The sequence below is a fragment of the Haliotis cracherodii genome, unplaced genomic scaffold (assembly GCF_022045235.1).
Source record: "Haliotis cracherodii isolate W230 unplaced genomic scaffold, xgHalCrac1.p SCAF_2, whole genome shotgun sequence".
Lineage (NCBI taxonomy): Eukaryota > Metazoa > Mollusca > Gastropoda > Lepetellida > Haliotidae > Haliotis > Haliotis cracherodii.
Genome location: NW_027266275.1, coordinates 25,431,900 through 25,454,496, shown reverse-complemented (window position 1 = coordinate 25,454,496; position 22,597 = coordinate 25,431,900). Strand labels below are relative to the sequence as shown.

Sequence of the window (22,597 nt, the reverse complement as noted above, 5' to 3'; positions counted from 1 at the left end):
ATACACACATATGCACACACGCACGCACGCACGCACGCACGCACGCACGCACGCACGCACACACACAATCAATCATTCTAATATTCTCTCGCACACATACTAAGCAGACACCCAAACACATCCCCCACCCCCTCACTCGAGACATACACACACATACCTAATCATCATAGAAAGCAATGCATATTACTTCATTTAAGACACAAGCAGAAAATCAAAGTAGCTTTGATACGTGCGAGTACGAAGGATTAATAGTGGTTAATACTATACTGATGATATTAATACTGGTTAGTGGAATTAATCACAATCAGCGGTGAACTGTGTAACCAGCCCTTATGTCTCCCGTTCATATGCACGACATACCGATCAATTTGTGTCATTGTACAGTTTGTCCATAAAGTTGTATAATAGGAACGTGTCTTACCACAATAACGATGGTTATGAAGGTGTTCCATCAGGGTTTGGACAAAACCTCCACGGGTACTGCCCGCTACGTTGTTGGTGGTATAGACGCGGTCTTTCCTCGACAACTACAACGTGAAACACCTGGCCCTCGACAACTCAGCAACAATGAAGTGTTGTAAAAGAGGGAGTTATCACGCAACGTGAACATTAGTCATAACTATTGAACATAAACATAGAGGCATGGGTAGTAAATAAGACAAAGTGAAATAGCATACAGGAGAGGCGAGAAAGAAATCTACATCAATAATTTGATGATAACAATGATAATTATAATGAGCTATATTTTGCTGAGAAGGGTCGCATTACCATTTATTGCACTTTACCCGGCTTTATTGACTGATGCGAGAATTTGATCGAACAAAACATGTGAACATTCTATACCATACTTAACATTGCTTTATCAGCATATTGTGTACATCACCCAATGGCGTGATCGTATCCACGCTTCACATATCGTCTGTGTGTTTAATAACATTATTTTACAAATCATCATGTGATTCCTAGCATGTTCTTTTGCGTTTCTTTCTATAAACCTAAACAATAAGGCCACGTGCACAAGCGGACTAGTGTTTCCTGTTTGACTGAGAAATGGGGTGGGCGTGGCAAGAGTTGCATGCGCTGAACTTTATCACTGATTTCGTATTGGTGTCTCCACTGTTTAGTGTTTATGTTTAAAAAGCAATTTGTGAACTTATTGCTGTTGACTTTATTTCTAAGAATTGACTTCTATGTATATATAATAGAATGACGGGTATAATTATTTATCTCACCTTACATTAAACACAACCGTGTGTGCGAAATACGCTACAGTCGGAAAGCGCACGTAAAATCTCCAATATAAGTAAGTAAAACACTAGCTTCTGATAGGTTGAGGAGCCTGCAAATATTTTCAATGTAGTTCGCTTATGTACCCCGCTGAGTAGTCAACCGTAACACACCTTAGGCAACTTGCCTATCTTGCACAAGTATCGTTGAGCTGAAATGAACCGATGTTTATCCGTGTGTATTTGGTAAAGGGAAGTAACTCGGTACGTTTGCGTCGTCTGCAAGCTTTCAAAATAGCTGATTCAAAGTGTTTTACGCAATGAAACTTCGGACATATATCCTGGGTCTGTATGAATGAATATCGCCGAGATAAATTCATTGTCAATTGAACCCTGGGGGCATATGGTGTATGTGGGTGACCCTATGTACCCCTCCCTCGCCTGACGACTCGGGGTACACAGGATACATCACACCAGGCTGTGACATTATAGGGATAACGGAAACACACTTGCGAGGATCGGACACTATTAAAGTTGATGGTTATGTTTGGTTTGGTCACAACCGTACTAGGGGCGGTCGGGTAGCCTAGTGGTTAAAGCGTTCGCTCGTCACGCCGAAGACCCGGGTTCGATTCCCGACGTGGGTACAATGTGTGAAGCCCATTTCTGGTGTCCCCCACCGTGATATTGCTGGAATATTGCTAAAAGCGGCGTAAAACCATACTCACTCACTCACTCACTAACGTACATGTGAATGCAACGAGAGGGTCTGGAGGAGTGGGGTTTCTTATAAAGACAGAACTTTTGACTTTTTATGATTTTGATATTGCTGAAAATTCCATTGAGGGAATACTATGGCTCGCTATGAAAAATAAATGCGATGATGGTGTCCAGTATATTTCAGTATGCTACTTGCCCCCTGATCACTCTTCCCGGAATGTGTGTGCTGAATTCAGAAATATTTCAGTTATATGTGGAGATTTTAACAGTCGATGTGAAGAGGAAACGGACTTTATTGAAGGCGTGGACGCTATCCCAGAGAGACATGTGCTGGACTATACAGTTAATAACAACGGAAAATTATGTATTGACTTTTTGATAAGAGCTAATATGTGTATGTTGAATGGACGTAATGTTTGTAAAAATTATTTTACTTTTGTTTCACAGCAGGGTACATCTGTTGTTGACTATTGTTTCATACCTTGTGAAAGTTTAGAAAGTTTCAATGATTTTAATGTTATGCGACCGTCTACTCTTGTGGAACGATCTGGGTGTGTGGGGGTCATTGATGGAAGTGCTCTACTGAAAGTTGATCATTCAATGCTGGAGTGGACGATGAAGGTAGAATATATACACAGACCAGAAAAGGAGACTGAAGAATTGGAAATGGAGAAAAAAAAACTGCCAATGAAGAAAGGAAGATATACTAAAGAAGGAATAAGGAATAAACGTCGACGAATAAAACAACCCTGGTGGAATGATGATCTCAACAGAAAATGGAACGAAATGTGCAAGGCAGAAAGATTATGGTCACGAACTAAAGATCAGAGAAAGAAAGAGAAAACGGAAAGGTACATAGCTTTGAGGAAGGACTTTGATAGGAGTGTACAGAGGTGTAAAAGCACCTACAGGAGTCAGATGCACCGTGAACTGGAGGAGATGTGCGAGGAGAACAATGTGCAGCTGTGGAAGAAGATCAGGAAGATTGGAGTGGGTAGCAATGTACGGTTGACATACCAATGCTAGATGATGAACCCTTTAGTGCAAACATATCCCTATATGAGGTGAGGCGGGCAGTAGTGAAAGCAAAGAGTGGAAAGGCATCAGGTGTTGATGGAATCCCAGGACAACTACTGAAGGGAGAGGATATCATCCACACTTTGCATAGGCTCTTCTCGGTGTGTTTTGAGACGTCTACGATACCGATCCATTGGTGTCAGGGAATTATACGTCCTATTCCGAAGTCATCATCCCCAGATCCCAGAGATCCACTGAATTATAGAGGGATAACCCTGGCTCCAGCCATTTACAAGCGCTACTGCAGTGTGCTAAATGAACGACTGACCACATGGGCCGAAAGGAATGACGTCATTTGTGATGAGCAAAATGGTTTCGGAGGCCGATCTACAACTGACCATATAGGGACGATAACATCCATTATTGAAACAAGAAAATTGAAGAAAAAGTCCACATTTGTAGCTTTTGTAGATTTTAGGAAAGCGTAGAAGGGAACGACTCTGGCATAAGCTGACCCAGGCTGGAATCGGTGGTAAAATGTTTAGTGCTATGAAATCCCTCTATCACAACGTACAATGTGTTGTTCGTGTCAACCACTCTAACACCGAATGGTTCAATGTGAGACAAGGGCTTAAACAGGGATGTATTTTATCGCCAATGTTATTTAACATATACATTAATGACTTGATATTAACCATGAAGGGACTGGGGATCGGAGAACAATGTGGTGAAGATGTTGTTAGCGTCCTGGCATACGCCGATGACGTGCATGTAGCTCTCCTTGCAGAGACAGAGGAGGATCTCAACACACTCCTGTCAGTGCTGGACACCTGGTGTGGCAACAAGATGTTCGTTAATAAGGACAAGTCAAATATAATTCATTTCAGAGGATCATCCGTGACCCAGACAGCGGCAACATTCAGATTTGGAGATAATGTACTGAGGATTGTGGATAGTTATCATTACTTGGGAGTGCTCCTCACAGAACATTTAGATTATAACCTGATGGCAAAGGCGGCGACTAAATCTGCAGGGCCCTTGGACTTCTAATTGCAAAAGCGAAATCGTTTGGAGATCTGCCTTTTAACGTGTATTCAAAGCTTTATGACTCTCTAGTGTGGCCAATAATGTCCTATGGAGCAGGAATATGGGGTACCAAGGTCCATTCGCCAGTCAATGCGCTACACCACAGAGCGATTCGGTTTTACCTTGGTTTGGGAAAATACGCCCTTAACTTGGCCGTGAATGGAGATTCTGGATGGGTGCCACCGGAGGTCCGACAATGGACATGTGTTGCTAGACATTGGGCGAGAATGACCAACACAAGTACAAGGAGAATCAACAAGAGAATATTCCGATGGGCACATGAGACATCATTGAAAAACTGGAATCATCGTGTGAGGAACTTTTTACATACTTCAGCTTGGATCATTTCATTCTATACGATGGCAATCTAGAAAAGGGTCTCTTTACTAAAACTGTACATGATACAGTCTTTAACAGATACAAACAGTCGTGGGAGGGAACAATCCGGAGTGAAGCAGCACATAGTGGAAACAGCAAGTTACGGTCGTACAAACAATTTAAGAGTGAATATGGACAAGAAAGCTCTGTCAGTCGACCAATCCCACGCAAACACAGAAGTGCACTAGCAAAGTTTAGACTGGGCCTGGCCCCTCTGCGGATCGAAAACGGGCAGATACGAGAACATACCCAGTGAGATGCGGCTGTGTCTTAACTGCAAAAATGTCATAAAAGATGAGAAGCATGTGCTTTTATTCTGTCCCCTTTACGACGAAATACGTTTTAGCCTCATCAACAAGTGCAATAGTTTATGGATAGATTTTACTTCTTCGACAGAGCAAGATAAATATATTAGGATTCTATCAACTGATGACCTCACCTTTTACTGTGCCAGAACCTGCCATGACATTTTATATACCCGGAGGAATATTTTATATCATTGAGTCTTAAACATTGTATTATATATTAATGTATGTATATTTTAATATTTAGCTTTTGCTATTTTTTTTATTATGTGCCTGTTTACAATGTACCGTCTCTTATAAATCGCTGTGCTATTGGTTGTATACAACTTTAATGTAACTATATTTTTAATTTGTATTAACAAAAATGTGGTATACAAGTGAGACGTTAATAAAATCTTCTTCTATACCTCTCGTGGTCGGTTGACAACTAAGGGATATAATGTATCATGGAAGGGCTTTCATTGTGCTTACATACCATATTATAACTGAACTGCTGATAAAAATCGTCCGAATCCTCTCCAACAACCTCCACGACATCTCTAAAAGAAAACTTACAGAAGCAGTCCACATTCGCCACCTCAAACCGCCAATCAACAGAGATCATGGCTATTTCATCCCATCCGCCTACTATGAACTCATAAAGCAATAATCACCCCACCTATGTACACTTAATCCTGTTCAATTAGGTTCCTGTGTTATTGGCTTCCTCATCATGTGTTCTCTGTCCATCATGGTGTTTCAGTTTTATCCTTCTGTTGTCATTGTTTAACCTACTCACGTTAATCTCTCTGATGTATGCAGTTGTTGTTACTGTTAATCCTCCACCTACTATATATATTCTACACCATGTTCATTAATCATTAATCAAGATAATCAATCTTAAAACAAGAATTGCAGTTAAATCCGCTATCTGTCATAGATCTCCTAAAGCCAAGAGATGCTATAGCGAAGGTCAAACTAAACTCTATTTCTGAGAGATGGACAGCCTTACTTGACAACGGTACAGTAGAATGATCTGTACCGAAACGTCGCCTTTACAGTAAATAAAGAAATTGTTATCCATAAAGAGGTTTTATTGTGAATTATAATCTAATCTAGGGAGGGGTAACAAATGATTGATCAACCACAGTTTGAATGAAACTGTGCAATCACAGGTAATGTAAGCTCAAGGTAAACAATGGTGGGGTAAGAAAATTAATTTTCATAAGTTGTCTGAAATGTCACCAAAAAATTGTCAGACACACTACAAGTTCATTGTTGACACAGTTGCCTTCAATAGCGTGTATGACCTCCAGCTGCCTCAATGCATGCTGTATTATGCCGCCTCATCGATGACGTCATTCTTCTGATGACGTGGACGTTGCCACTCGTCTCTTAGGGCCTGCTGCAATTCTTGTCTGTTGACGGGAGGCTGATGGCGTGCTCTAATCTGTCTGTCAAGATGGTCCCACAGATGTTCAATAGGATTCATATCGGGTGAGTGGGCAGGCCAGGGCAAAACATCAACGTTCTGCTGGTTTAGAAAGTTCCGAGTCAGTCTTACAGTATGGGGCCTTGCATTGTCGTGTTGAAACAATGTCCCCTGCTGTTGGTTTTGAAAAAACGGAAGTACAACTGGCTGCAACACTTGGTCTCTGTACTGCACAGCGTTCAGGTTCCCTGTATAATCACCAAATCAGTCTTCTGATCTCCACAAATACCGCCCCACACCATGACACCTCCCCCGCCGAATGGATGGACCTCTCGAATACACGCCGGAGCAAAACGTTCCCCTCTGCGTCGATAAACTCGTTCTCTGCCCTCATTTCGAAACAAGTTAACCCGACTTTCATCAGTAAACAGCACTCGACGCCAATTTCTCACTTGCCAGCGTCGAACCTGCCTCGCCCATCGCCGTCTCAGGCGTCGATGTTGAGCAGTCAGTACCATTCCTCGGAAAGGACAAGGACGAATCAGCCTGGCTACTCTCAAAGGTGTACAACCAAACCTTCTGGCAATTTGGACCTGTGTTGCCCCCATTTCGGTCATACCGATTGCTCTCTCTCTCTCTCTCTGCTCCTAACGTGTTGTTATACCCTGCAGACGAACGCATTTATACAGCTAACATGCACGTGCAGTTTGTGCCATAGGCGGGAAACCTGTTTCACCAATTTTTGTCACCGCACGAGCGCCGTAAAAGTGGCGCATTCGGGTGAGGTGTTTTTTTGGTACCTGTTCCTGGGCAGTCATATTCCCAATACCCGCTTTCCACTAGTTATCGCTGTTTTTAGGAAAATTACAAATTGCCAACCTATACTTTCTTTTGCCGCTTAGTTTATATACCATTAAAAGGTGACATGCCCAGTAATATTTAAATGGGTTATAGAAAATGCAACATATATAAACACATATAAACGCATAAACGCCAAAAAACCTATTAAAGTCAAATACATGTCACAAACTTTGTTATATAAGTTAATATATCCAACTAATTAAATTAGACCTCATTTTTAATTGTTTGATTTTCCGGGTTCCATACCCGTCATCGGTACAATGTGTGAAGCCCATTTCTGGTGTCCCTCGCCGTGATATTGCTCGAATATTGCTAAAAGCGGCGTAAAAGCATACTCACTCACTCACTCCTCACAGAAGTCCGCATGTATGGCGAAAGCAAGGAGGTATATTCTATGTCGCTGCATGTGGTTCAGTGAATGCTGGTACACTAAACTCACTCACTTGTCTTCAAAGGCCGCAAATGGTGACCATGTGTATCACTGTACCCCAAAAGTGTCGATCGTTGTTCATTCGAACCAACCGGGTATATCATTCCTGTGGATAAAGATGCCGACTGCGATGCAAAATAATATCAACTCGTTCACTCTAAGGCCAATAATGCGCCTAAACTTAAGTTCAACACATATTTCAATTCATTTATCTTATAGGTCGGCGGTCGGATAGCCTAGTTGTTAAAGCGTTCGCTCGTCACGCCGAAATTCCGGGTTCGATTCCCGACATGGGTACAATGTGTGAAGCCTATTACTGGTGTCCCCCGCCGTGATAGTGCTGGAATATTGCTAAAAGCGGCGTAAAATCTCACTCACTCACTCACTCTTATGGGTAGTTACGAGTGAATAGCCTCTCACTCATAAAGGGGGGCACGGGTGGCCCAGTCGTCTAAGGCGCCGCGATTCGCTGTGCAGAGTTGCGTCCCTTGGGCACGCTAGAAACCTATGATTGTGGGTTCGTTTCCCGGTTCGCCCCGATTATGTTTCTGGGTTTGTCAGCACCATACCTGTGCTCGTGGGTTTCACCGAAGTGGTTAACGTCTGAAACCTGCATCACTTCGGGCTTTCCTCCCACATTAAGCTGACACGCCGTGATATAACTGGAATACTGTTAAAAGTGGCGTAAAACCCAACTCACTCACTCTTATAGGTACTATAACAGTACGAAAATCATCATATTTTTTTCTTCAAGTTTTATCAAAATCAAATATATTCTTCTACTTTAAGTTTCACATTCCAAAGCCAGTAAACGCTACATAGTTTACAAGACGCCTATCATAATACGTAACGCATGGAGATGCAAGCTGTCGAAACCAGTCAAACGAGCTGGCAGATGCTAATCAGCTAGCGCTATAGAAATTCTAGACCCAGCTGACCAGATTCAGACACAGCTGACCAGCCAACAAACAATTAACTAAGTAAGTCAGCACATCAAAACTTGCATAATTTGAACAACATGTGAGAAGCCATTGTGATCAATTGAAATTCTAGACCCGGCTGACCAGTTTCAAACACAGCCGACCAGCCAATAAACAATTAACTAAGCAAGTCAGCACATCAAAACTTGCATAATTTGACCACCATGTGGGAAACCATTGTTATCAATCCCAAACTGGACAGATGGGTAGTGACATGCTTTCAAACGTGGACTGGAGGTCTCGGGTATAAATGCAGGGGTATCTTGGCATAGAGTCATTCCTGCATTTCGCCTGAAAACCTCTCTGTCTGTTTTTGAAGGTAAGTTACTTTTACTCATTACTTTGCCATTTTGGTTAAACGTGCTGTAAATAATTCTAACTTTGTTACTCTGCTGGTTCAATGAACTTATGTTACAGTTAATGAGAAAGTATTGTTCAAAATCTACGATTTGGCTGCTATATGTTAATTTCATACAGTTCATCTAGAAATCAAATACTATACTGAATAATAGGGAATAATAGAGCGTCCCGGATAAAATACGAGCGTTAGTATTCTAGTCGTTTAAATATCAATCTAACATATTACGCCATTTTAGTTATGGAAGTCGTGGATGCTTATTAAACAATATGTTCAACGTGTATAACGTTTCTGTATCAAGTGACTTGTAGGTCAACATGTTCTATTATCTGCATTTATATTTCTGGTCATGTTATTCGTCTCACTGTTTGTATTTTCACGGGAAACATTTCTTGTTTCAATATAATGAGTAGCATAGCATCGGCAGCTAAATGTATGTATTTAAAGATAACCAGTCTGTGACCGTATATGTCTAGAACACAATACACGAAAAGTAACACTGTTTCCGTAGCTAAATACGCACAGATTCGGCAATGTCTGTTAACTATTTGTCACATAAGTGCATCCGCACTATCGTGAAGCGCCGGTTGATTTTGTGTTTTATGTCGTAGAATAGTCTATAAAGATACAGGCAATTCAGCGGCAGTCTAGTAGATAAGAGTTACAATACAAATTCCAGCATTTCTTATATAAACTGTTTCTCATGTTTTAATTTATTTACTTATAATTGGTAAACGTCAGAAGTTTTTGATTAGTGTTAAAGTGTTTAATCATCATTATCTTGAAGTAAGTGTCGGCAGTTACCTCGTTAGGGTTAAGGCTACGGTTCAACGCACGCTTGGCCGCCAGCCATTGTTCAAAGGGTGCACGTACCGTGACGCCCGGCTTAAGCCCCAGGTATCTGTGCCGCGGTTACCCTGGTTACAACTATGTAATCATTGTTATATCTCCAACAAGGCACCAGAAAATATTTTACTATGCTGTAATGATGTAACTCATTATCATTCTTAATTATTGATTTCTATATGTTAATGCTGTACTATTTAATTGCTTATTATGATGTCTAAACTATTAAATATAATACTGAGATGTTTTGAATATATGTTGTTGCATTGTGACGTCATAATAAAGATTCCGGCATTTCGCCTGAAAACCTCTCTGTCTGTTTTTGAAGGCGTGGAGATCCCGGAGTTAATTCCCCGTAACAATTCTATGTATAAACGGTCCCCTAAAAAGGACGGTTTCAGTAGTTACAAGTGAATAGCCTCTCACTCATAAAGGCAAGGTATATGGCTTTGGTCCAGTTTCCCGACAGCTGTAAATAATTAGAAGTACCGCTTTACGGTGTGTCAGCTTGATTGGGGAGGTCCAGATGTGCCGGGCCACTACAATCAAAGTACTGTTATCGCATTATAAAAAGTACATTGATTGACTGATTAGATTTAAAGCAGCTACTTTTTGCGCACATGCCTCTTACCAACACAAAACATGTCACAAAATGCGACCGTTTTCCTGTATAGGTCGTGCCCAGTGTTTATTGTCAAATTTGTTTTCTTTCTGTTTTGCTTTATAAAATCTGATACTTCTGTAAATATAGAGTAATGTATTTCCAGGGTACTAACTAAAACTTGACACCTAGGACACATAAACGACTTCACAATTTGTATTCCACCCACTGCATATGCGATACCCTTTATCGATCTAATCTCACTGGTAGGACTTATCAGGCTGGTGGCATGCTCATTGATTTGTAGATAAAACTGAAGGCAACGCCGACACGTGTACAACGTACTTGAACATACCTCATTTACTTGGCCAACTTTTAGTCAAGTCTTATAAAGCCCAGTTAACGGAATTGGAACAATAATAAGTTTAGTAATGAGACGATTTATTAAACATAATTAAATGTACACCACCGACTTCGTGTTATAAGTCATTGCCATGACACATCAAGGTAGACAGTTCTCATGTTAAGCCCGCTGGAGTTCTATACGTTTGTGATCAGTGTTGGAAGCAGGACAAAAGAAAATGAAATCCACCTCATGTGTCAGATAAACAGGTGTACTGACGGCTCTTGTCACGGACAATATCGTTAAGCGAGAGTTGGTTGGTTTGTTGCTTAACGCCGCACTCAGCAATGTTCCAGCTATTTGACGGCGGTCTGTGAATAATTGAATCTGGACCAGACAATCCAGTGTTTGACATCATGAGCATCGATCCATGCAGTTGGGATCGATGACATGCATCAACCAGGTCAGCGAGCCTGACCACCCGATCCAGTTAGTCGCCTCATACGACAAGCATAGTCGCCTTTTACGGCATCAGCGAGCCTGACCACCCGATCCAGTTAGTCGCCTCATACGACAAGCATAGTCGCCTTTTACGGCAAGCATTGGTTGCTGAAGATCCTCTTCTATCCCGGATATTCACGTGTCGTTAAGCGAGAGATAGTTAAAGATCTAATGTACTGATGAACCTGCTGTATTGATTATACTAGTGAGTTCAAATCACTACACGATTGTAGTGTTGACTAATTCCTGTCTAATCCACTGAAAGCTTGTATTTCGATGTATGAATAAAAGTGCAAGTATCAATTCCGGGGTACCACGCATACCCAGGATATCATCCTACAGCTACGCCATAAAACGCAAAGAACAATGAAGAATGAGGCGTGGTTTATTTCACGATGAAAACATGTTCTATCATGGCGTCATTTCAGGAGATTCGAACATATGCTCGCAACTTAATGTCGTAAATTGGTCGACGCAATGTAGCGAGCTATTCCCCTTAGACGTATCTTAGCAGAGCAGATATACGCAATGGCCGAACCAACCAATGACCTCCCCCCCCCCCACACACACACACAAATGGGCAATATAGCAATCTGTTGTGGGACGTGCAGATAATGGCCGGCAATTGTTTGTGTAGAATAGTAGTCAACAAAGCACTACGACAAGGCTTAAGGACAGACGATTCCCCAGAGAAGTCCTGTCAGAGATTCACTATTTTTACTACATGCCAGGCTAAGACTTTTCTAAACGAGTTTATATATTTCTCAGAAAATTCTTAGAATGTTTAAAAAATACGGCCCAGTATGTTCGCCATCACATTCTTCTATTTGTGATACCAAGAATGGCTTTAATAACAGAAGTGAATTCAAATGTAATCGATCTTATCGGAATAAGAGAGAAAAACGGACATTGATTTATTAAGAATATAAGCAATTCATTCCGTCTTACATTGAAGAAGGGATCTTTTATTCCGGGTGCAACACACCACAGCTTACTCGTCATATCTAATGACGTTGTGACTGAAAAGGTTAACTTAACAATGATATCGTTTTGGATGAAATATGTCCCAAACCCCCACCACCTTTATTTCTTGTCATATTTATATATAATGCAATTGTATGAAGTTGTAAATGTGAATACAAAAATACAAAATATAAGCAATTCATTCCGTCTTACATTGAAGAAGGGATCTTTTATTCCGGGTGCAACACACCACAGCTTACTCGTCATATCTAATGACGTTGTGACTGAAAAGGTTAACTTAACAATGATATCGTTTTGGATGAAATATGTCCCAAACCCCCACCACCTTTATTTCTTGTCATATTTATATATAATGCAATTGTATGAAGTTGTAAATGTGAATACAAAACCCTTCTGCCACATGAAGAGTCGGGTCTTCAGCATTTCCATGCTTGCCGTAAGAGGCTACTAGTCGCATGATTGATTTATGTTATCGTATACCAATTGCGGTGAGGTGGAATGGGGTTTAACGTCGCGTCAAGATTATTGCACTTATATAGCGGCGTGCATGCATGCATGTGTGTGTGTTTGTGTGTGTATTTGTGCGTGTGTGTATGTGTGTGTGTGGCTGCTTGTACTAGCTATAGTCCGGACTGACGCCGATTTTATGGTGCAAGCACACTGAGATACCATGTCGCAGTTTTAATAGAATACTCCACTCAGAAACAGGATACTGACTCCGAGCCGACCAGTCCTTGTATTACCCTCTTAATGCTGAGCGCCAGACAGGATAACAACAAGTACCACATTTTAACGTCTTTTGGTATGACGCGGCCGGGGGTCCCGGAGCTCATGATGTCAATCACTGAATTGTCTGGTCCATACTCGATTATTTACAGACCGCCTTCAAGTACCCGGAATATTACCAAAGACAGCGTCAAACAACAAAACTAAATTAGTATTCGTACTTATAGTAGTAAAAGGGCTATTTGGGTTCCATGAAAAAGTACATTGGTGTGTTAACTATTCCCCATGTGTCAAGATGAATTGACAAATATGGGCCATATCGTGAACAGCTTTGAACATGTACAATGCATTATTTCTAGCTGATCATGAGTAAGCAAATGAACGGCTCTGCGTGACTGTGTACACAAAAGCCTGGTGATAATATCCCCAGCCCCGCTGTCCACTGCGTGACCCCGTTGCCAAAGACACACCTGAACAACAACGCTGTTTATGATTGTGAAATTGACGCGAGGCGATTGAGCAAAGTTTCGAAGCTTATGTGATTGGATACTGTATAGTGTGGGTCACCCATGCCATGTTGTGCCGTTCTGTGATATGTCGCAATGAATGTGAATGTATATTTATCCATGTGCCTACAACGTTAGTTTGCAAACCGACACAACCATGGGTAAATTGAACATATTTGCTATCACTTTAAATAATCCCCAAGGAGTGTATTACCCGGGGCAGTTCCTTGAGGGTCATGTAACAGTGGAACTGAATGAGGGAATGAAGATGAGAGGTAAGTTTTGGATAACATTTATCATACATCTTGACAATTGCCAGAATATATATTTCAGTTGCAAATACAACACTTAAGAATGTTTGGTTCATGTGAACTTATAATCGTGCAGTACATGGCAAACATGATATCCCCCAAATTGCTTAACTGAGCATAAGGTGTGTGTGTGTGTGTGTGTGTGGGGGGGGGGGGGGGGGGGGGCGTCGGCGTCGAGGTGGTTGGAGGATAACCCAGTTCCCCTACAATTAGTTAAAACAACACGCAGCATTTACCTGTCTGGCATTATGAACTCACCTAAAGGAGAGATTAAGGTCTGGAGTAGAGGTAGTAAAAATTAAAGGGGTAGAGCTGTAGGGGATTAGGTGACTTAAAGGAAAGTTTATAAAGAAGAAGAATTAATGTAAGTGTAATGAAAGATGCCTCTATGATGAGAAGACAATTTTTAGAAATTACAAAAATAACAAGAAGAATCAATTATTACACTGAGAAACTGAGATGAGACGATTTACAGTTGAGATGGCTAGGTTTAGTATATAGATACTTGTAACTGACTAACAGGTTTAAAACGACATAAAAAAAAACACCTAGCATTAACAACTCAACCAACCCCGCCCAAAAAGCAAATATTCTCGCCAACCACTTTTCGGCCGTTAGCAGTAACTCCAACTTCAGCCAAGAAATTCCAAGAAAAACTTAAAACAGAAAACAAACCCACAAAAGAACCAAACAATAACAATCTGGAAATAAACCAACCCTACACAATGGAGGAGCTCCTCTACGTAATCATAAACAGGAAAAAGGGCACAGCCCCAGGATTACGCCTAACTTCTTACCAAATAATTAAAAAACTCCCCCTAAAACTACTCCAGGCACTACTCAAACTATACAATCTCATCTACGTAAACGGACAGGTTCCTACTCCCTGGAAACAGGCCCTAGTCATACCAATCCCTAAACCTAATAAATCAGCTAATCAAGCTAACTCATATAGACCAATATCCCTAACTTCAAACTTATGTAAAGTAATGGAATCAAGGGCTAAAAATAAATTACAACATTACCTAACCCATATAAACACCATAAACCCTGATCAAAGCGGTTTCACTCCTGGCCGCTCAACCCTAGATAACCTCGCCCGACTAGAGCAAGATATTAAGACAGGACAACTAAATAAACAATATACAACAGGCATCTTCTTAGACTTCTCTAAAGCTTTCGACATGGTATGGCACGACGGGCTAATACAAAAACTTCAAAAAATAGGACTCAAAGGTCAGATAATAAATTACATCCAGGACTTCCTAAACAATCGTAAAATAACCGTGGGTATAGACCAAATACTATCGGACCAATGTCCCCTAGAAAATGGCACTCCACAGGGCAGTATCCTCAGCCCCACCCTCTTCAATATAATGATAAACGATCTATTCGAGGGCCTATCCCCTAAAGTAAACACATCGAAATTCGCGGAAGATGGAGCCCTCTGGATCCGCACTAAAAGCATAAAAATGGCCCAAAATTTACTCCAAAAATCTCTTAATAAAATACAACAATGGGCTGACAAATGAGGCTTCTCCATTAACTCAGAAAAAACAACAGGAATAGTATTCAAACATAAAAACATGAAACCCGCCTCCCCAATCCTCCAGCTAAACAACCAAACAATCAAATTTCAAAAACAAACCAAATTCTTAGGACTTATTTTCGATGAACATCTCACCTGGGATGCTCACATCCAAAACCTAACAACTAAATGCAGTAAAGACCTAAACACCCTACGATGCCTAACTGGCTCTAACTGGGGAGCCTCCAAAGATACCCTCCTCTCTCTCTCTACATATCACTAATTAGATCAAAACTAGAAAAGTTATCATAAGGAATTATATTTTTTTCATTATCAGAAAGACACTATATATACAACATAAACTGAAACGAGTGCTATCACACATTTTGATGTATTTCATTACATCATTGCAAAGGACACTATTCCTCAAAGTTGTTGTTCTGGCTTTGCTTCAAGTGTTTAAGTGTGATCGTCTTCTGTCTGGGCCACTTTGGCTGACCTGTCTCCTGTGGGACTCGTATGTGAGTAGGGTACACATCTATTGCGAGTTTTAGCATTCATAGAATTTATGTTTGTGATGATCCCATTACTTTAGCTGCTCTGTGTACATATGTTAGAGTAGCTATCTCTCAGAAATGTAGGGAAATTTTGTTTGTTTGGCCTTCGCTATTACTTATCTACGACAAAGCGGATCTAACTGCAATTCTTGTTTAAACCGAGCAAAGTATGGTCTTGACGTTCCAGGGAATTGATTCAGGTTGCAAAATATAGGCGTACCTTGTCATTGCGATCTTAGAGAATTCCTCAATGTCTGACTGACTGATATAGAAGATTTAACGTGCGCTTTCCGACTACAGAGTATTTCGCACACGGGCCTGGCCGGACCATTTAGTGTATTCCGAGAAGGGTGAAAGTGGTGTGTGCAACCCAAGAGGGGGCTTTTAGGGGTTGCTTATATTGATGTTTTGAAATTTTGAAATTTGGAATAAATGCCGAGGTGGGTGGAGGAGGGAACTAAGGGAGCCGGGTGAGGTGGGTGTTTGTATGTTTATTGGATTTTGGATTGGTAGATTAATTAATTTTTAGATGCGCTTAATTAGATCTGTTTTGATTAGGAATACGCCTAGGGCCTTGAAGTTTTCTAGTTTATTTTGAGGGTTTAGTATTTCATCTAGAGTAGGAACCTTATTTAGATTGAGGGTGGTTTGTACTGTGGTTCTGTGTGTTTGATAGTGGGTGCAGTGAATGAGTGCGTGTTCTGTGGTTTCGGGTTGTTTGCAGTGTGGGCAGTTGCCTGTGGTGTGTCTTTTAAGTTGTTTTAGGTGGTTATTTAGGTTAGTGTGTCCTGTTTGGAGTTTTGTAATTAATCTGTCAATTTTTTTAGAGGGGTGTAGGATTTTAGGTTTGGCTAGTGGTTTTCTGAGCACTTTTTTGATTTGGCTATTTGAGTTTTGATATTGATTATGCCATTTTTTGGTTATTTTTTGTTTGTTTACACTATTAATTTCTGATTTTGAGATGGGTAGGTTTAGGCTTATTTCTGGTATTTTGAGAGATAATTTAGCTGCTTTATCGGCGCTTTCGTTGCCGTAAATTCCTACGTGGGCGGGGATCCACAAGAAGGTTATTTGTTTGCCTGCTTTTGTTAGGTCGTTGGAGCTTTTAAGTATTTGGTTTATTAATTTAGGTCGTTTTTTTGTATTTTTGTTTTGGAGGGCTTGTAGTCCACTAAGGGAGACAGTGAGAATTAGGATTTTTTTGTTGTTTTTAGATTGTTGGTTATGCAGGGCTGAGGCCATGCCCATTAGTTCTGCCGTGAATATAGATTGGTTGTTAGGGAGTCGGTAAGATTGTGTGGATATAACTGGTTGTGTGGTATGGACTCCGAAGCCTGTGTGGTTGGAGATCGGGTCTGAAGATCCGTCAGTGTATATGTGACACCAATTTGGCCAATTTTCGTGCATGTATGCAAGTGTGGTGGTTTTAGCTATGTTTGGGTCGGTTTGTTTATTTATTTGGTTAGCTAGCGTTGTGTCTATTTGGGGTATTTTGAGTTTAGGGGTGAAGATATTTGATTTTTTGCAGTTTTGTTTAAGATTTTGAGTTTGGTGTTCATTGAGGTAGTTAGTTATTCTTTGGGATATTGGGGTGAGTAAGGGGTGTTTGCGAGCTAGAGCTTGGTTTCTCGGGCTAATGTTTTGGTTAATTAGGTTTTGGATGAGAGGGTTTGTTTGGGACGCGGCCCAGAAATTAAGGCTTAGATGTTCCCTGCGTAGATATAGTGGCATTTCTCCTGTAAGGGCCTGAAGTGAGGTGTAGGAGGTGCCATGTTGGGTGCGTGTAATTAGTTTGAGAGCCTGATATTGTATTGAGTCAAGTTTTTTAGAAAGAGAGTTGTTTAGGGTATTGTATATGGCACAGCCGTAGTCTAGTTTTGATCTAATTAGTGTTGTATATAGTGAGAGGAGGGTATCTTTGGAGGCTCCCCAGTTAGAGCCGGTGAGACATCTTAATGTGTTAAGGTCTTTGCTGCATCTAGTTTTTAGGTTTTGGACGTGAGCATCCCAGGTGAGGTGTTGATCGAAAATAAGTCCTAAGAATTTTGTTTGTTTTTGGAATTTGATTGTGTGGTTGTTTAGCTGGAGGATTGGGTAGGCAGGTTTCATGTTTTTATGTTTGAATACTACTCCTGTTGTTTTATCTGAGTTAAGGGAGAAGCCCCATTTGTCTGCCCATTGTTCTATTTTATTTAGAGATTTTTGGATTAAGTTTTCTGCCATTTTAATGCTTTTAGTGCGGATCCATAGGGCTCCGTCATCCGCGAATTTTGAAGTGTTTAGTTTAGGGGATAAGCCCTCGAATAGATCATTTATCATTATATTGAAGAGGGTTGGGCTGAGGATGCTGCCCTGGGGAGTGCCATTTTCTAGGGGACACTGGTCCGATAGTGTATGGTCTATACCCACGGTAATTTTGCGATTGTTTAGGAAATCTTGGATGAAGTTTATTATTTGACCTTTTAGTCCTATTTTTTTTAGTTTTTGTATTAGCCCGTGGTGCCATACCATATCGAAAGCTTTAGAGAAGTCGAGGAATATGCCTATGGTGTATTGCTTGTTTAGCTGTCCTGTTTTTATATCCTGTTCTAGTCGGGCAAGGTTATCGAGAGTTGATCGGCCAGGAGTGAAGCCGCTTTGGTCAGGATTTATGATGTTGTTTTGAGTGAGTGAGTGAGTGAGTTATGGTTTATAGTCACATCGGCAATATTTCAGCCATATCGTGACTAAATCAAGTTATATAGTCATGAAACACAAAAAATGAACTATAAAACCTGTCGACAAAGGACAGTACAATAACTAGAGTATCACAGATTTTAGTTAAAACTAGTTTGAGAGTATATAAAAGAACAATGGAACAATTCAACAAAACAATATAAAAACGGGTTATAGATCGCCAGCAACCAAAGTTCGGCCACCACACTAGGGACCGAGGGGACTTCGATGCTTTTGCTACCTGCACGGCTCCCTAGCAGGATTTACACCATCCCTTCAGTCGCTGGCGATTGTAGGCAAGAGTAACCACCAATTAAAACGAACAAATATACTACGATTAAAAATGTGATAGCTATAAATTTACTTTGAAAGAATGGAAGTTAAGGATCCTCTCCAGGGGACAATAGTTTTACTGTACTTTAACCCCCTTCGAGGATACAGCCATTTACAATCACAGTTTTTAATTTATTCTACCAAGTTTAAAACATAGTTTATATACAATATTATTTATCAAAATTTTGAAAACAATTCAATATGTTTTAAAAAATCTATAATTAAACGAGAGTTGATACTAGTAAAAAGATCCTTAAAAGATGATGTTTTGAAATATTGATCCCTTGTGATGGAAAAATCAACACAGTCAAGCAGGACATGCTTGACCGTGATTCTTTCATCACAAGGGACACAAAACGGAGGATCCTCACCTTTCAATAAATACTCGTGGGTGTAGCGACTGTGACCAATGCGACATCGTCTCAGGACAACTTCGTCGTGTCTGGACTGGCAACCCAAGTAGGTATAGCCTAATGTGGGTTTAAATTCATGAAGTGTATTTATACCTACTTGGGTGTCCCATCTTTTCTGCATCAAACTACGAATATATTCCTTGATGCCTTGTTTAAAATCACTGTAGGGAATGGTAAGATGGGACATTGGTTTATCAAGAGCTGCTTTAGCTGCAGCATCAGCTCGTGTGTTACCAGCAATACCAACATGACTAGGCAACCAACAAAGTACGATGTCGTATTGACCAGTAGCAAGGTCATTATAAAGTTCTAAAATATCAAGAATTAACGGGTGTTTCGAGTTAACAGTCTTAAGTGCTTGTAGGCATGATAAAGAATCGGAGAAAATGATGAAGCGTTTACATACAGTTTGTTTTTGAATATATGTCAAGGCTGTGTGAATAGCCTTAGCTTCAGCAGTAAAGATTGAGCTGTTATCCGGTAATCTGGAGGAAACGGTTTTTGAACCAATGATGGTGGCACTGGCAACTTTGCCATCGTCCTTGGATCCATCTGTGAAGATGGAGCGGTGAGAATTATATTTAGAGCGTAACTGGACATATTCTTGCTGAAAGATTAATTGGTTTGTATCAGATTTCTTAAAATTGGTAAGTGTAAGATCTACTTCTGGTTTGACCAATTGCCAAGGAGGCGTGGACAATAAACGGTAGGGTGCAATAATATCAAGGTCTATATTACCTGCTGTTACATGGGGTTGTAATCTGATCCCCAGAGGTGGAACCAGTTTTGGTTTAGTTTGGAATAACTCCTTGTAGAGAGGATCAAAAACACAATCATAAGCTGGATTGGACGGGTTTGATTTTAGTTTTGTTAAATACTGTAATGCAAGTTTTAAACGACGCTGTTTCAACGGAGGCTCATCAGCCTCTACATACAGACTATCGACAGGAGAGGTCCTGAAAGCTCCAAGACAGAGTCTCAAGCCCTGGTGATGAATTGTATCTAGTTTCTGTAAATTAGTTTTACAGGCTCCACCATAAATGATGGAACCGTAGTCTAATTTTGAGCGGATCAAAGATCGGTACAAATGGAGGAGGGTTGTCTGATCCCCACCCCATTTAGAATGTGATACGACTTTCAGCAGGTCTAGTGCTTTCAGACACTTAGCCTTGAGATATTTTATATGTGGCAAGAATGTTAGGTGGCGGTCAAAAATAAGCCCCAAGAACTTGGTCTCCTCAACTACCTTTATGGGTGTATCAGATAGAAATAGTTCGGGGTCTTTGTGCTGTCTATATTTCCTGCAGAAGTGCATACAATTAGTTTTTGTTTTAGAAAATTTAAAACCGTTAGCAAGCGACCATTTCTGGATTTTATTGAGACACAACTGCAGTTGTCTCTCAATAGTGTTCATGTTTCTCCCGCGACAAGAAATGTTAAAGTCGTCTACAAATAGCGACCCATCAACGGAATCATTCAAAACATTTGACAGACTGTTAATCTTGATACTAAATAATGTTACAGACAAAATACTGCCTTGTGGGACACCCTGATCCTGAGTATAATGGTCAGACAGGGTTGAACCCACTCGGACTTGAAATTGTCTGTCTGTTAAAAACTGGGATATGAAATGAGGCAAACGGCCTCTCAAACCAAAATCATGTAAATCCTTTAGAATGCCGTGCTTCCAAGTAGTATCATAGGCCTTTTCAAGATAAAAAAAAGACTGATACTACATGCTGTTTGTTTACGATAGCATTTTTCACAAAGGATTCCAAACGTACTAAATGGTCGATAGTACTTCTATTTTTTCGGAAACCACACTGAATATTGGTAATTAGATTATTGGTTTCCAGATACCAAATTAATCTATTATTCACCATTCGTTCCATGGTTTTACACACGCAACTTGTTAAGGATATAGGTCTATAGTTAGAGGGATCTGTATGATCCCGGCCAGGATTTGGTATTGGAACTACAATGGCATTATGCCATGAAGGAGGAAAATTCCCAGATATCCATATTTGATCAAATATATCTAAAAGTGTCTCCAGACAGGATTCAGGTAAATGTTTTAAAAGCTGGTAATGAATGTTGTCAGCACCCGTTGCTGTGTCATGAGCTTGCCCAAGGGCGGTGTGTAGCTCATGTAATGAGAAGACTTCATTATAGTCTTCACCATTATCAGAAGTGAAATGTATTTTGATCTTTTCCTGTTGTTTCTTAATTTTTTGAAACTCCGGGACATAATTAGATGTTGAAGAATGTTTTGCCAACGTTTCTCCAAGCTTATTTGCAATGTCAGTTTTATCCGTTAATAACCTGTCATCATCCTGAAGATGATGAACAGAAGATTTTGAGCCTTTGCCTTTTATTTTCTGAACCATGTTCCACACCTTGGACATGGGCGTACGGGAATTTATTTTGGAGACATAGTTCCTCCAAGATTGACGCTTATTCTGTTTAAAAGCACGTCGTGCCTTTGCATTTGTAATTTTAACTCTATCCAAATTATGGACAGTAGGATGTCGGCGAAAATATTTTTCTGCTTTCTTCCTACACTTTCTGGCCTGTTTGCAGTCATTTGTAAACCATGGTTTACGAATATGGGGATTTGCAGAGGACTTCGGAATGGTTTGGTCAGCAATGTCATTCAATAAATCCGAAAACAACTGTATCGGATCTGGAATATTCTGGAAAATGTTATGTTTTAATTTGTCAGTACACAGTACCTCGTATAAGGACCAATTGGCCTTGGTAAAGTTCCACCTGGATGACGGTGGTTCATCAGTAGGGTTAACAGTTTTAAGTATAGTGGGAAAATGATCACTCCCGCAGAGGTCATCATGGACTGACCATGCAAATTCATTATACAAAGTAGAGTCTGTGAGTGACAGATCGAGGGCAGAATAAGTACCAGTGGCTGGATGTAAATAAGTGCTGGAATCATCATTAAAGATATATAAGTTATTGTCAGAAAGAAAATCCTCAATGATTTTTCCTTTATTATTAGCATTTGGACTTCCCCACAACGGGTTGTGTCCGTTCAGATCACCCATGATAATGCAGGGCTTTGGAAGTTGATCATATAGATTTTGAAGATCAGATGGACGAAGATCAGAGGAAGGCGGAATATATAAGGAGCACAACGTAAAAGCAATGTGGAGAGTCAGACGAACAGCAACAGTTTGAAGATTTGTATTAAGAGGGACTAGGCTATGTATGATGCCCTGTCACACCAAGATAGTTGATCCTCCTGTTGCCTTATCTCCAGGAGGAGAAAAGGAATGATAATCATCGTACTGTCGTAAAGTAAACTTATCTGTACTTTTGAGGTAGGTTTCTTGAAGACATAGTGCTGACGGCTTGAAATCTTGTATCAATAATTGGATCTCATTGAAATTATGTCTAAGTCCTCTGCAATTCCATTGCATTAGATTGGGCAATTGAGTCATGGTGGC

The 22,597-nt window shown here is 40.4% G+C and overlaps 2 protein-coding genes across 5 annotated transcripts in view; one reads left to right on the top strand and one right to left on the bottom strand.

Annotated features, from left to right (window-relative positions):
* LOC139467882 (beta-1,3-galactosyl-O-glycosyl-glycoprotein beta-1,6-N-acetylglucosaminyltransferase-like) overlaps positions 1-22,597 on the bottom strand; it is a 102,890-nt gene that overhangs the window by 60,794 nt on the left and 19,499 nt on the right. The window contains exon 2 of one of the 3 annotated variants that reach the window (XM_071249407.1): positions 7,444-7,540. In XM_071249407.1, the coding sequence (XP_071105508.1) occupies positions 7,444-7,538 (95 nt within the window). In that variant the 5' untranslated portion in view covers positions 7,539-7,540. Of the gene's footprint in view, positions 1-421; positions 558-7,443; positions 7,541-22,597 lie in introns of those variants that run through there. The other 2 variants (XM_071249409.1, XM_071249408.1) reach the window with 2 other exon arrangements.
* The window catches only part of LOC139467883 (arrestin domain-containing protein 3-like), a 38,419-nt gene continuing 29,177 nt past the window's right edge, over positions 13,356-22,597 (top strand). For both annotated transcript variants that reach the window (XM_071249412.1, XM_071249411.1), the window contains exon 1: positions 13,356-13,554. In XM_071249412.1, the coding sequence (XP_071105513.1) occupies positions 13,386-13,554 (169 nt within the window). In that variant the 5' untranslated portion in view covers positions 13,356-13,385. The remainder of the gene's footprint in view (positions 13,555-22,597) is intronic.